This window comes from Phymastichus coffea, unplaced genomic scaffold (assembly GCF_024137745.1).
Source record: "Phymastichus coffea isolate CEN01 unplaced genomic scaffold, Cenicafe_Pcof_1.1 PCOF00062, whole genome shotgun sequence".
Classification (NCBI taxonomy): Eukaryota; Metazoa; Arthropoda; class Insecta; order Hymenoptera; family Eulophidae; genus Phymastichus; species Phymastichus coffea.
The window spans coordinates 1474544-1487903 of record NW_026706873.1 but is presented as its reverse complement, the minus strand read 5'-3'; the positions used below and the strand labels follow the sequence as shown (position 1 = coordinate 1487903).

Sequence of the window (13360 nt, the reverse complement as noted above, 5' to 3'; positions counted from 1 at the left end):
TTCCCTGTCAATGTACTTACACCTCATGTAAAAATATTATATAATATGTATTAAATTATCCAAAAAACATTTTAGTTCAATTTTATATAGACGCCTGCCTTATCAACTTTCCTTCCTTTGTAAACTAAGTATCTAAATAAAAAAAAACGTAGAAAAATCACTTCAGAAAGCACCAAAATACTTTTCTCGTAATTCTATTGCTTCACTGTAACCAACAGTATTTTTGTAAGGTAGATAAATAATCTGAAGCCTTTTCCCCTGATAAGTTTGATTTATTCTTGAGATTAACACTGCTTGAACTGTAAGTGCACTATTCCTTAACCTAACCACAACCCTTTGTTTTTTCCTTTCAGCAAGCACCTCTGTACTACTGGATTACGACCCTCTACAATCGCTACAAGAATTGAAAACTGAGGTCCTTAATCCAAATTCAAGCTATTATCAGACCACTTATGAAGCTGTTGAACCTGTGATTCCACAACCTCAGGATCAATTTGTCGTACTACCATTGCACACGTGTCATTCTTGTGGTAAACAATACAAGTGGCTCGACAGCCTTCGACGACATCAGAGGGTTGAGTGTGGAAATAAGGAGAAAAAATTTCAGTGTCATATATGCGATAAAAAGTATAAGTACAGATACGAGATGAGGAATCACGTTTTAACGCATCACAAAATTAATTGTTAAGTTTGCTTCTCCATTCGAAAGTATGCTGTAGTGAATTTTACTATGGGTATTTTGAATTATAAGCAAAAAGAAAAGGCTGTGAATAGTTTATTGGTACTTTATAAAAGCATTTGACGTAATGTTAATTAAGTTATTAATAATGAATTAGAATAGATATTTCTTTTTAATCTAACATATCACAAAATTATTAGTTTATATTATTTAAATTATATTATTTGTATTTGAATACAATTTAGAATAAAATTATCGAGCAATATTCGTTATTAAATCTACGTTCCGAACCTCCCTTATTATAAATATCCATATAATAACTTTTTAAGATTATAAAAATTTCTTTCCAGATTACATCAGTTAAGAAAAAATCAATTATAATATAATTTGTATCTTACAGCTTAGAAAATGCTCGAGTAAGTATCGCCGCTACAATCAAAAACAAAACTATAGAATAATTAAGAGAAATATTTAAGGACAGTTGATTGACTATAACTATATTTTATGTCGAATAAATGTATTTCGTCAAAAATTCAAGCCAACAATAATCATATAAATTATAGCATAAATAAGAATATTACATTCGGTTTATTTAAAAGTGCAAAAAGTGATGAAATATTAGGCACAAGGTAGCTTGCGGTGACAGGTGTTTCTGTGTTAAAGGGCTTTTGTTTGTGTCTGTCCGTCCTTGTCCATTTTATGTGCTCATCATCAAGCTTAGAAAAGAAAAGAGGTGTATCGAGCATAAAACTTTTGAACAATGACTTCAAAACGGTTAAAACCCAACCGAGGCCGAAATTTTAGTACGGAACTAGGAAATATTTCTTGTTTTTTTTCTTTATAGATGCCACAGACAACTCGCCGTCAGTGATCGAACGTTACTACCAGTACCAAACACTCTACTTGCGCCTACTTGAGCGAGAGATGTTGGAAGAGTCAGAGCAACAGGTGGAGGTGGATGAATCGCGACCACGTGGTAGTGTTGCGCGCAATACCGGCGGGGAATCCCCGAGTTATAGTTGCCCACGATGTGGTAATGCGTATAGTCGATCTCATTCACTCAATCGTCATATTAAATTCGAGTGCGGCGTTGAACCGCAGTTCGAGTGTCCTATTTGCCATAAGAGATCCAAGCACAAGCATAAACCTTATGCTGCATATGAGAACTCATCAAAAGTCTTGAGAGATGACTACAAATTTTCTGGTAAATTTTCAGTTATATGTTTAAAAGAAATACAAGAATTATATGTTACTTAGGAATCATTGCCTGATACCTTAGAGATATTTTTGATGAGCTTTTGGTTTGTTTTGCATTAGAATTTGAAAATTTTCAATGTTACACTTATAAGCATTGGATAGCAGATAATACAATGAAATAAAAATTTGTTCGGTAACTGCAATTCCATTATCCTTGTCTATTTTTGTCATATTATTCATTTGTAAATTACTCTAAGTCATGAAATATCCACAGCAATTACTATCCTCAATCTTTTAAAAGGCTTTTTAAACATTTGAAAATATTTATCACTATTATCATTGTTAAGAACCAACTACTAAAGCTGTAAGAACAAAAAATAAGCTATATAAATTTTGAGAGAATATTTTTATAATCTATCTTTATAAAACGACAAAATCAAATTAGCAGAATAATATAAACTATAAACTGCCATATGCTAAGCATAGATATATATGTATTTTAAAAAGATTTCCTATTGTTAGAAGCTCAGGTTCAATAAAAAATTTAATAAATAAAAATGTTCCTTAATTTGTTATCATTAAAATACAATCCATTTATTGTTTACGTTATCTTGTATAAGTTGTTCTAATAAATGAGTTAATACTACTCGAAATATCTATTTTATTACATTTCTTCTACTCGCTACTTATGATCTATTAGATGTTTGATTACTCAAACTCAAATCGACATATCTTTCTAGAAACTCTTGTGAAGTTAATGTTGTTTGTTTTGCTTTATATTGGTTGTTATTTCATTTAATTAAATAAATCTATTATAATAATAACAAAAACATATTTTCATAATTTTTCCAACACAATTAAGACTGAACATATTTAAAATTTCAATTAAAACCACGTTCAAAATTATTGCTGATGGAAAAATGTTGAATACTTGATTTTTCAATATTTTCAATGTTATTTTCAATCATTCAAAATAATTATCAATATCACTTATCTTTAATTAAAAAAATTTAATTCATCAACATTTTTTTCAACATACTACATGCACCCAAGCGAATATCTTATCCATGTTTCAGATACATTCGGCGAATCTCACCCACACATCTGTGAAAAATGTGGACGCAGGTATACACATAGATGCAACTTGTTGAGACATTTGAGACTTGAATGCGGCGTTGGACCACGTTATCAATGTCCCCAATGTGATAAGCGCTTCAAACATCGACATCATCTTCGTGATCACGAAAGGACGCATTTGCCGCATTCTCAGGATTATTTCGACCCATTACTTTGAAATGATTTTTTTTATTCAAAACATTGACTTTATTGAATTATCAACTATTTGATTAGTCGTGATACGCAACCTTGCTGAAAAAAGTTTTTATTTAAATAATTTTATAGTGTTGTTCAAGTTTCAAAACATGAACCTGTTTTATTTATTTTTTAGTTATATTTTATGTAATAAGGAGTGAGATAAATTATTGAAAATATTGCTAATGTACTTAGAAACTTATTTGATTTACTTAAATCGCTGATAAGATATCATTGTGATACGCAGAAACAAAGTATGTAGATAAGCAAGATTAATAAAGAAGAATAATTTTTATAATAATATAGTCACATTTCTATCGATTCTTCCCATTTACACGTGATCGATAAGATACTCAATGAGTATATAAGTGTTCAGATTTTATTTTGAAATTAGATTAGCCATTTACTTTAGTTATTCACGAATCTACAGTACTTCATTTGTCAAATCCAAATCAATCGCGATCATATATAGGGTGTAAATAAAATCATATTTTTTCCAAACCGCTTTTGTTTTGTAAATAAAAATTATTCGTGACGTGAGTCAGCGACTGAGTTCCATTGAACTCAGCTCGAGATAAAAATAATAAATAACTTACTTTATCTCTGTTTCAGTTCAGCAAAAGATTTCTATGTCTACGGTGCAATACACCTTTTATGCGTAAGAATAATCAACACCTCGCAATCACAATACCAATCTCAACACCAATACATAATCAACTCAAATAACAATGCGGTATCGTTCTAAGATTTCAGTGTCCTTACTGCCATTACTACACAAAGCATATACCAAATGTTAGAACTCATTGCAAAAGAAAACATCTTACCAATATCTTACCAATGTCTTGTTAAGATATCTTTATATGTATCTCTACATCTCCTATTTATATAAATTGATTGAGAAGTAATACGACACAAGACAACTACTCTTAGAACTCGACCTTTTCCTCTCCAAAATCGCATAAAAAAAATTTCCTTTGTAGCTACATTGACCAATCAATAATGTTGACATCAGTTAAGAAAATAGGTTGAATGAAGAGAAATTTTACTTGCAATTGTGATTTTTTCAGGTGTTAACAAACTTGTGATATGTAATTTTATAAATATATTTGTTATTTACTATTTTCGATGAAGCTATTGTACTATAAATAAATTATATTTTCTATTTGAATAACAACTGTAAAAAAGATTTTGTCTGTCACGCATATTTTTATTGTAGAATGTAAATTACCATTAATTCCACGATTACCGGAGAATTTCGTTATTTTTATTATTCAAAAACTATAAAAAAATAATAAAATATATGTATCTATTAATCATTCTATCATCCTCACCCTTAACATTTGTTGGTGTCAAAAGTGTAAAAATGACCAAAAACACAACAACTCACGCTTCACCACTTGGATATGAAGCAACACACTATGACAGAAGTACCAATATTAATCTGATGTTTTTGATCTTGACGAGGCCAGATAACTTGATCCAGAACAAATAAGAATTGTTCCAAAAAAGAAAGAATAATCGACAACTGAGTGTTATGTTTTATATTAGAACATGATATTATTTGAGATAGTATTTAGTTATTTTAGTGCCTTACTCGTTTTCAATTTCCCTAATTGAAAACAAACAGTTCATATTGATTGAATTAAAAGTGAATAAAGGATGCAGTTAACAAGATATTATTTTAATTCTGTACTCTACATCTCCTATTTATATAAATTGATTGAGAAGTAATACGACACAAGACAACTACTCTTAGAACTCGACCTTTTCCTCTCCAAAATCGCATAAAAAAAATTTCCTTTGTAGCTACATTGACCTTTAACTAATTTGACTATATTTCTGTTTTCAGATTGGCTGAAATCGCTGTCCAAAATACCACTAAATGTCCAGCAGGTTGAATACCATCCGCGCGTCATCAACACTACAAAAGAGAAGAATTTTCCATGTCCAAATTGTCCTACAGGTTTTTCAGAAAAAAGTTCGTTAACAAGACATTTACGGTACGAATGTGGTCAAGAGCCAAGATTCAAGTGTCCATACTGTCCTTATCGTACAAAATGGACCTCGAGTATTTATAATCACGTTAGAAATAAGCACGAAGGACAAAAGGTTTATTGCGTGGATGTACTCGCTGCTGAGACTTGTATGGCTGGCAGACGAGGTACTATTGATTAGAAAAAACATTTAATTGTTACATCTTAAATTGTAATGAATGAGATGAAAGTCGTCAGTCAACGTTCAATCGTATTTTTTTTTCTTAAATATTATTACGGCGGATTAGATTTTATACATTTAAGTTGATGTATAAATTGTGAATAATAAAACTGATTTTTTTCATAACTTACTTGTTTCTTTTCCTATTCCAAAGTATCTAAGTACAAATTAAGTTGGGTTTTTAAACTGTGATAGTCTAATGTTCTAACTGGAATGCGCCTTTACTTTTCTGCGATAGTTTACAAATTTCATGATATTTACTAATCATATTATTTTTCAGATTTCGTGGACGTTGAGACAATAGACGTTGAAACCATTGACATCAAGCATGAATTTGCAGATGATGATCTTATGAAATATCCTACCTCGGATATGTCTTTTCTTGATCAGGAATGTTTGTCACGCTCAGAAAAGATGAAACGAACTTTAGCGGAAAAGCGACGTCGCATCAAGTATACCAAGAAATTCCCATGTTCATTTTGCCCCAGTGGATTCTCTACTGCTTCTTCTCTCAAAAAACATTTACTTGACGAATGCAATCAAGAACCTAAATATAACTGTCCTTATTGTCTGTACAAATCTAAGTGGCGCAATGATGTTATCAAGCATGTCAGAAATAGACATCAAGGAAAAAAAGTTTATTGCGTAGTCTCAGATCCTAATACGGGCAGAAATTTATTCAAAAATGTTGTAACTATGAATAAAAGAATCAAGTCTTATGCCTAAATAAGTTCAGAATAACTTTTTTTTGTATTCTATATTTTTTTATTTATTTTATTTTAAAATAAAAAAAACTTCTTATGTTCGTATATAACTAGTAACTGAAAAATATTAACTTTTTTTAAATACCGGTGTTATCTTAAACTGATATTTTTTATTATAGAATAATAAAAATATGATTCAAAATTTGAAATGCGTTTAATAAATTGATTTTACTTGAACTACTTGAATAATTTATTGTTACCTTACAACATTTTTCTTATGCATTTTATTTGTTAACTTGATCAGTTTATTACCCATATTTCTTATATTTTCAGAGTACTTCTATTAAATGGAGATGGAGGACTCAATAATCAATCTCTACAAAGGAAGTAAGTAAGAACTTCAAATGATGCAAACCTCGATGGATCATATTAATACCAAAATTGTAAAAGCAAATTCTCTTAGGAGAAAGGATTGCATCAACATTTGTAATTTTTCCGAATTAATAAACTTTTCTTTCTATAATAAATCTATGTTGAAATGTAAATAAATTAATTGATACTATAAATAATAATTTTTAATTTTTAATCACCGCACACTTAGTTAATTCAAAATTTAGGGTAAGTGGACCAGTAGATAAATTGCAAATCTAGTCAAACTAACATTGTAGATCAACTGTAAATTAAATTCTTCAAAATTAGCGTTAATCAATCCTTATTAACAGATTTTCGAAATGATCCTGTTTCAGAACAATCAGATTTCTACTACGTGGACGTGACGGAAGAGATGCTACTATACGAAAATAAACAGAAACGAAGATCACAAGATAACAAAGCCTATCAATGTCATCAGTGTCCTGCAGCCTTCACTCGTAAAGGATGTCTGACGCGACATCTCAGATATGAATGCTGCCAACAACCAAGATTCAAGTGTCCATATTGCGACTTTCGTAGTAAGAAGACTTCTCATACTTATAGACACGTCAGGGAATATCACCCTGGCGAATCTGTCTACTTTGTGGATATCGCCACGATTAGTAATACAATGAAAGTAACTTAATATTTAACATATTATTAAAATGAGTTAGAATTAACCTTTCATATTACATTTTTACATTACAATGTTTGTTAGATTTTCAGTTTTAATGATTTCATTTATAAAGTTTAGTTTACCATTATATTTTCTATTTTTTTTACATATTCTTAAGTAGTAATTTATGTACGAAAGTATTGTAACTATCTATTTAAAATATTGTAAAGTATTATAAATAGTGAATAAAATGTAAGATAGTTTATGCATATTTTAACCAACTTGGTTGATTTCCTATTTTTTTACAGGCTGTTCACGTACACCCGAATCTCGGTTTCTAAAAACCAAGCTTCAGGTGTTCTTACTATAAAATTACCAAGAGAACGGTTGACGTTTACGGTCAAGTAAGGAGTAAACACTCTAATAAAAAAATTGGTTACGTCGATCTTGGTGACCGATTATCACTCCACAGAATGACCAAAAATGAAATTTTAAGCGGTCTTTATTAAGTGACGAAGATCAATAAGTTAATTTTATCATTGCCTTTGAAAATTAGTTCATTTTTGGTTATTTTTCATTACATAGGCTGTGCGTTCAAATGAGCTTCAAATGATAATACCTATTTTAGATAATACGTATGTCTAGACTACACTGACATTACATAATTCCACGGTTACAATCTAAATTTTTATGTTTGAAATAATAAAAATGTATACATTTTTATTTAAAATATCAAACATTTTTTAGTCTTTCTGTCTGGATTCTCCAAAAACCTTGATCTGAAAGCCGAAACCAACAGGAAGTGAGAAGATTTAAAAAATTAATATTTATATGTCAAATAAAAGTACTCGTTGCTCATCCTTTCGAACCATATTCTATTTTTGTTATATACTAATATCTTTTATATATATGCTTTTCCATGTGTGTGTCCATTTTAATTAAAAATCAAACTAACAAATTTATTATTCATTTTACAGATTATTTATTACTTCCTGATGAACTTCAAGATCCACTTAGCTTCCAACCGATAAACTACGAGATATTAACGTTGAAAGTCGGTCCTCAACGAGATCATGTTTGCTCAAAATGCAATAAATCATACTTACGTTCGGACCATTTATCTCGTCATTTACAATATGAATGCGGTATCCCACCAAGATTTCTTTGTGGTTATTGTCCTCGACGATGTCGACACAAGCACAACATTATGGGACATATAAAGAAGCTGCACAAAGGATTGCAAACTAAATATTATCTGACTTAGTTTATCATTGATTGCAATAATGCTTTCTGAAAGAAAATATAATGCTGTATTTCTTTATACCAAAATAGAGATATTATGAATTATATAAAATAATATTGTATATTTCATGTTCATATGATCTTATAGATGAATGCTTTCAATGATATTCTCTAATAAAACAATATTTTTCTTATTCTTCTAATGTAAACACTATGTGCCATATAAAATAAAATAATAAAATGTAAATTTTAGATGCAAAGTATAAAGTTATTATTGATTACTTTAATCCATTGATTCCTCCTATCCAAACGATTTTTTCTCATTAAATTATATATTTTTAGTAGTTATTTTTTTTAATAATAAAGAGAATAATTTTTTTTTTCTACATACTATGGTTGTCCACTTTGTTTCTAAAACAATAATGAATCACACGATATTGTTTTTTTCTTCATTTTATCAATCTCGCAATTAATATTCATGTATGCTGATACATATAATTTTCAATTTCAGATTACTATCTACCACAATACAATCCTGCCTACTACATCTCGCCAACAACACCTGTAACGGGAAAAAAGTACAACACCCCAGGTGTGTACAACGTATGCGAGCAATGTGGTAAATCGTACAGGCACTTGCATCATCTGAAGCGTCATGTCAAGTTCGAGTGTGGCGTTGCACCTAAATTTCATTGCGTTTATTGTCCGCAACGTAGCAAGCACAAGAGTGACATGAAAAATCATATCATTAGGTGTCATAAGGATCAAAAAGTAAATTTTTTCATGCTGTAAATCGAATGAAGACTGCTATAGATTATTACACATTTTGATTTTTTAAAGCATTTTTTATTTCTATTTATTTCTTCGATTGACGTAACTGCCGTGAAGACTTATACATTTAGCGTAATTTACGAGCAGTTGTATTATAAGATTTAGATCTGTAAATAAAAAATAAAAAATAACATTCCAAACAAACCTTTCTTGTTCAATCCTTCATTCAATTTTGTAAAATATTTCTTCATCACTTCATTGAGTTTTTTCATCATTACCTTTTTATAAATTTTTAATAATATATCTTTGTAACAAGTAACATAAAATTTCACATCTTTTCAGATTACAATGACTTCCATGACTACCACATAATAGCCGACCCGCCAAAAGATCCGTTGCTGTTTTTTGGCGACAACAAAATGGGGAAACGTAAACGCTGTTCAATTTGCCCTTACACTGCGGATAGAAAAACGCAATACATGTGCCTTTCGTGCTTCAAACCTATGTGTAGTCAACACACTGCCAAGATCTGCTGCCAATGTTCCTACAAACTTAAATGATTTATTAACAAAATTGTTCTTTTTTTCCACGATAGAATTTTATAATTGTATACAAATGTTAGATACTGACCTGTACATTATTAATCTTAGAATAAGTTTTATTTACAGTTATTGTATAATTTTCTTGTATGTCGTAGCTAATTTGTATGTGAATCCTAATAGAGAGAATTACAAAAAATATTTGTGCATTTGTGAGGGAGCCTCCTGAATACTTAGGTTTTTAATGTTCTTCAAGTTGGCGTTGATTGTATTAAAATGATTAGTCTTTGTTACCATAAATAATTTGTCATAATACATTTTGAATAATAAAACAGAAACCATAAGTTCCAGCCACAAAATTAATTTATAGTATGTGTCCAACTAAAATTTTAGTCGCATTAAAACGTATATTTAGCATGAAAATACCTCCTTCAGTATTCTCAACTTTTCCCTAGCCATGCATTTTACGCTTCGCTAATTGAACATTCGATTGTTTTCTTTATTCTTTCAGATGTAGTCGACATCAAATTAGTCTCATCCGAGTCACTTAAATTTCCCAGTGTACAATTGCAGAGTCTTCGTCAGGAATGGTTAACAAATACAGAGATCTCAGAACCATTCAACGACTTAGAACTGGAAAATGTCTGTAAAAAATGCGGAAAAAAATACAAAAATCACTGCTCGCTGACACGTCATATGAGGTACGAATGCGGACAACCGAAACGTTTTAGCTGTGATTACTGTGCTCACAAAGCTACTTACAGAGCTCACATGATCGCTCATATTGCGCAGAAACACATGAAGAAGTCTTGCAAACGGCGAATCAAGATAATTTAAAGGTGAATTGCGAGACACTGTGTACGACTTCATTGCCGTTTCCAAAAACTTTGCGCTTATCGTTAATCACTAAAATTATAAATATGCTCCTCAATTTAACATCTCCACTCCTTCGATGCATGACTCACCAATTAGATCGATTTCATTGACCAAGTTTTTTATTTGTACTAATACGACATTCGTCTTATTAACGACTTTTCGTTTTTTTTGTTTTTCACTTTAGCCTACTACTATCCGGATATGCTGCCACATCCTTTTGAAAAAATCTACTTGCCAGACATGACGACGATACGTACAAGACGTACACGAGAGGAAATAGCCAGTGCCGCTGACGAAAAGAACGAATGTAAACAGTGCGGAAAGTCATACAAGTGGTACGGTACACTGATGCGACATGTCAAGTATGAGTGTGGCAAACCTCCGAAATTTAGCTGCCCAATTTGCAGCTACAGATTTAAAAGGAAGGATCACCTGAACGAACACACGAGGAATTGTCGTGGAATCAAGAGATGGAGGAATTGACGGGTGTGCTGTGAAATTTCAACGTGTAAATAGATATTCTTACTGAGTGGATTGGATGTTCTTGTGCCGAAAGTTTCCTTACTTTTCAAGCGTGTGTTATGCATTGAAATATTCCAAAGATTTTTGTATCACGCTTAAAATTTTGAAAGTGATTAAGCTAACGAGCAATTTCACGTGCAACATTGTACAAATAATTGTACATAAAACGTTCATTTTAAATTACTGAAAGAAAAATCAGATATTACAAATATCGCATTCACAAGCTTCAAATTACTCAACGTGTGTAAAAATTACTTTGTGTTCTGCTTAATATCATTGTATTATAATCATTTCCATCGAATAAAAACGTTATGCTGAAAAAATTGCATTCGCTTTGTTTCTCTTTTCATTTAGTTTCAGAAGTGGATTATAGTACTATATCTTATTGAATTTTGTTTGTGTAATTAAATTTTGTCTCAGCTATGGAAATCATTGTCATGGATGAAAAGACTCACCGAGAATAATGATATTCAAGAGATCATATTGTTGTTCAAATGAAAATTAATTGAAGATCGTTAAATAACATGTTTTTGTATCGTTTATATTGCAATATGCGTAATCACATGTGCGGTTAAACGAACAATCACTGGAAGCTATTTTCTCATAAAATGATTTCATCCGACACTAACTTATCTATTCTATCTGCTTTCAGAATGCGATCCACTCGAAGGCATCGACCCTCTGTTATTACCAACATCAGGAAATAAAAAACGTATTTCTTGCGAGAGATGTGGCAAAACATACAGTCAACAGTGTACTTTATGGCGACACAAGAAGTACGAGTGCGGTAAGGAAGCTGGTTTCAGTTGCGATCAATGCAACTATCGTACCAAACGTCGTGACAACTTGAAATCTCACATTATTAATCGGCATACCAAAAAGTCAGACGGCAGCTGTCAAACTGAAGTTAACGTCGATTATTATTCATACGTTTGAGATAATGTTTGCGAATTGTTTAATTTGATAAATTTTTAGACGCACATGACGAAGAGAAATGTGATTGTAGGGTAGTGTATTGTGCAAAAAATGTATTAAAACGTATTTCTACAGATTTATTTGTAAATAATTTGACAAATAAATTATTTAATTGTAATTGACACGAACTCACTGGCCTACATTTCATTACAACTATACAATCAATACGTCACCCATCAATTAAACACACATTTCTAACATTCCGCTTACAATTTTGTTTTTATGTGATTTCAGGATTTATATTCATCGATTACTATAGATCATCTCCACCTGTATTTCAACCACAAACAGATCCTCTAGGCATAATCAAAGCGAAATGGCCTTGCGACCGGTGTGGCAAACAATACAGCTCTTATTCAATTTTGTGGCGGCACCAAAAGTACGAGTGCGGCCAGGTGGCGAGATTTTTCTGCGATCACTGCAATTATCGCGCCAAACGAAAGGAACATATGAATTATCATGTTATGGCACGACATAACATAAAAATTGATAAACAACGCAATAGATATCAAAGGAATTTGATTTAGTCCAATTTTGTTCGTGCAATCAAACTTGTTTTGACTTCACTGTTATTAATGTTGATGTATCAGATTATATTGAAACTGATGATCAGAATTAAACCAACAAATTTTGATGAAAACAAGGTATCATTGTAAAATTCACCATGACAATTTATAGATTCTATTAGATGAATTATTTCATTCTGATTTAATTTTGTATATTACCAAATAAATTATGCGAATAAATGAATTATGATCCGACTTATATGTCAAGACAGCTTATTACTTTACCTCTTCATTAACTGCAGTTCAACAATAATCTAACTCGATATCATCAATCACAAACACACACACTCACAAAAAATATAAACCTTTAGTAAAATTATTTTCTTAAAAACTAACATCGAGTTTATCATTTTTTGATTACAGAATTCGATTTCTTGGTCCCATTCTCACTGTTGGACAACACTAATGTGAAAACAGCTACATTACTGGATAATCACATCGTAAAAACAGATAGATTGACATGTGACAATTGCAGTCGAACGTACAAGTCTCACCGAAGTTTGTGGCGTCACAAAAAATACGAGTGCGGCCAAGAGGCAAAATTTGTTTGCAAATTGTGTGACTACAAGACCAAACGACAAGACTGTTTAAAAGTGCATCTGAAGAATCGACATCGGGTGCCACTCAAACCTTCTCGATGAGTGTGAATATGTATTTAAATGTAAATATTTTTATTTTGCTTTTCTTCAAACTTAGTTTGTATTATTTGGAAAAGTGTGTATTGATTTATTATTAAA

The 13360-nt window shown here is 31.0% G+C and overlaps 3 protein-coding genes across 5 annotated transcripts in view; all 3 read left to right on the top strand.

The window, feature by feature from the left end:
* Positions 1-3185, top strand: part of LOC131666881 (longitudinals lacking protein) — a 140016-nt gene extending 136831 nt beyond the window's left edge. Inside the window, exons 7-8 of one of the 3 annotated variants that reach the window (XM_058939897.1) lie at positions 1524-1883; positions 2953-3185. In XM_058939897.1, the coding sequence (XP_058795880.1) occupies positions 1524-1883; positions 2953-3170 (578 nt within the window). In that variant the 3' untranslated portion in view covers positions 3171-3185. Of the gene's footprint in view, positions 1-353; positions 704-1523; positions 1884-2952 lie in introns of those variants that run through there. The other 2 variants (XM_058939938.1, XM_058939913.1) reach the window with 2 other exon arrangements.
* A 3273-nt stretch (positions 3186-6458) lies between these two features.
* LOC131667026 (myoneurin-like) lies at positions 6459-8396 on the top strand. Its single transcript, XM_058940176.1, has 3 exons — positions 6459-6492; positions 6852-7139; positions 8110-8396. Exons 1-3 carry the CDS (start codon positions 6459-6461, stop codon positions 8394-8396), a joined length of 609 nt encoding a protein of 202 aa, XP_058796159.1.
* A 1659-nt stretch (positions 8397-10055) lies between these two features.
* LOC131667024 (zinc finger protein 93-like) lies at positions 10056-13265 on the top strand. The gene is made up of 7 exons (XM_058940175.1): positions 10056-10089; positions 10196-10330; positions 10745-10900; positions 11735-12012; positions 12058-12089; positions 12317-12555; positions 12987-13265. The coding sequence occupies exons 1-7, from the start codon at positions 10056-10058 to the stop codon at positions 13262-13264; spliced, it is 1152 nt and encodes a 383-aa protein (XP_058796158.1). The 3' UTR covers position 13265.
* The last annotated feature ends 95 nt before the right edge of the window (positions 13266-13360 follow it).